Source organism: Myotis brandtii, unplaced genomic scaffold (assembly GCF_000412655.1).
Source record: "Myotis brandtii unplaced genomic scaffold, ASM41265v1 scaffold601, whole genome shotgun sequence".
Classification (NCBI taxonomy): Eukaryota; Metazoa; Chordata; class Mammalia; order Chiroptera; family Vespertilionidae; genus Myotis; species Myotis brandtii.
Genome location: NW_005370276.1, coordinates 1031255 through 1033229, shown reverse-complemented (window position 1 = coordinate 1033229; position 1975 = coordinate 1031255). Strand labels below are relative to the sequence as shown.

Below are 1975 nucleotides of genomic sequence, written 5' to 3'. Positions count from 1 at the left end.
GCCCAGGGGGGGGGGGGGGGGGGGGGGGTGTCTTGGGAGGGGCCTGAGCAAAGGAAGCGCAGGGATCGTTCCAGGTGAAGAAAGACACTTCCGGGGCCGTATTGGGGCCAGACTGGAGGCCAGGAGCCGATGGAGGAGGCTGGGGCCATGGTCCAGGAAGGGGAGGGTGTAGGGAGAGAGGAAGGTCCTTGACAAGGAGTGGGGGGGGGGTGTCCCTGGGGCTGGAGCATGACAGGCTGCAGGGAAATATAAAAGGGGGAGCAGAGAGCATCCGTGGGTCCAGCCCGCAGTGGTGGGGGGATGGGGCGTCCCCCTGCCATAGGAAACCAAGCAGGGAGAGGTGGCTTTGGGACATGATACTGAGCTCCGGGTTGGAGGTAATGAGGCTGAGGAGTTGGGGGAAGGGTGGGAGGCGGGCAGGTGGCTCCCCAAAGGGGTGAAGGTTTCAGTCTAACCTGCCCCCTCCGGTCCCCAGCGATGCACTGAATGTGAGAACTGCCACTGTGACGAGGAGAACATGGGAGAGCACTGTGACCAGTGCCAGGTGAGACACCCCCCTCCCCCCAGGACTCAAGGCTCCCCCCCCGCCTCTGGATGGTCCAGGACCCCCCAGCCCCAAATCCTGCCCTCCGCCCTCAAACTGACCAAACCCCTTACTCCCATGCAGCCTTGACTCCACACTCGAACCCTGCCTCTGACCTCGACCTCCACCTGCAAGCCTCCGTCCCACCCCCCATCCTGACTCTGCCTTTGACCACGACCTGCCACTCACTCTCTTTCCCCGCCCCCTCCCAGCATTGCCAGTTCTGCTACCTCTGCCCGTTGGTCTGCGAAACTGTCTGCACCCCGGGTAAGAGCGGTGGGCGGTCTCAGGAGAACCCCGGGGAGGGGGCGGGGCCAGGGAGGCGGACCCGGGTGGGGACTGGGAGGTTGCGGGGCGGGGCTAGGTGTGGCGGCTGGGCCGAGGCTGCATCGGTGGGTGGAGCCGGGAGAGGACGGGGGGCGGGGCCTGCGCAGAGAGAAGGTGGGGGATAGATGCTCCAAGGCTGCAGCATCTACCCCTCAAGATTGGGAGCCGGGTTGAGGGGTGGGCCTAGAACGGAATGGGCGGGGCCAAAGCAGGAAGAATGGAAGGACCGAGGAGGCTGCTGGAGGATGGGGAACCTTCCTAGTGGAAGGAACTCGGTTTGGGGAAGGAATTAGGAAAAGAGGGAGGAGCTGGCCTTGGTCCCGGGCGCGGCGAAAAGTGACCCCTACTTTCGCCCGTGCAGTACCCCTCAAACCGGTTCTCTCTTCTCTCCCACAGGAAGCTACGTCGACTATTTCTCCTCGTCCCTGTACCAGTGAGTGTGTGGCGGGGGGAGTGTGAGGGCCCCGGTTAGAGACGGCCCTGGGCTGCAGGTCCCCTGGGTCACATGAATGGGAAGGTGAACGACCTCTCCGCGCCCTCGGGTGAGCTTGGGGCACGTCGGTGGGTGGTCTAACCATTGCGCCCTCCTCTCCAGGGCCCTGGCGGACATGCTGGAAACTCCGGAACCCTAACCCGGCCGCGCGGCTGCGGCGCAGACGTCCCTCCCTGGCCCTCCAGCACCTTCCCACGAGCCATATTTATTTCTCTGAATAAACGTGACCCCCCAAAACCTCATTGTCAGGCGTAGGGTCTGGCTTCCCGGGGCACCGAGGGACTCGGGACTCGTGGGTCAGAGGACGCGGAGCCCGTGCTTTCGGGGCCTCGGGGTGGGTGGTCGGTTGCAGGTCCTGATAAATAAATCAGTCGACACGGGCGCGTTTTGAAACAGTTCTCTTTACCCGTGATCACTGAGTGACGCCTGAGGCAGGGAGGCCGACAAGAGTCCGGGGCGAGGGCTTCCCACCGTCCGCCCGCCCCCCCACGGCACATCGCCCAGTGGCACCGTGGAAAGAGGATGCTCCCATGCAAACCCCGGGGCCGGAGGGGAGCGGGGAGCGCGCTCTG

The 1975-nt window shown here is 64.7% G+C and overlaps 1 protein-coding gene across 3 annotated transcripts in view; it reads left to right on the top strand.

Annotated features, from left to right (window-relative positions):
- HRC (histidine rich calcium binding protein) overlaps positions 1 to 1798 on the top strand; it is a 4095-nt gene extending 2297 nt beyond the window's left edge. For all 3 annotated transcript variants that reach the window (XM_014550509.1, XM_014550508.1, XM_014550507.1), the window contains 4 exons: positions 476 to 544; positions 796 to 850; positions 1307 to 1343; positions 1506 to 1798. In XM_014550509.1, the coding sequence (XP_014405995.1) occupies positions 476 to 544; positions 796 to 850; positions 1307 to 1343; positions 1506 to 1542 (198 nt within the window). In that variant the 3' untranslated portion in view covers positions 1543 to 1798. The remainder of the gene's footprint in view (positions 1 to 475; positions 545 to 795; positions 851 to 1306; positions 1344 to 1505) is intronic.
- The last annotated feature ends 177 nt before the right edge of the window (positions 1799 to 1975 follow it).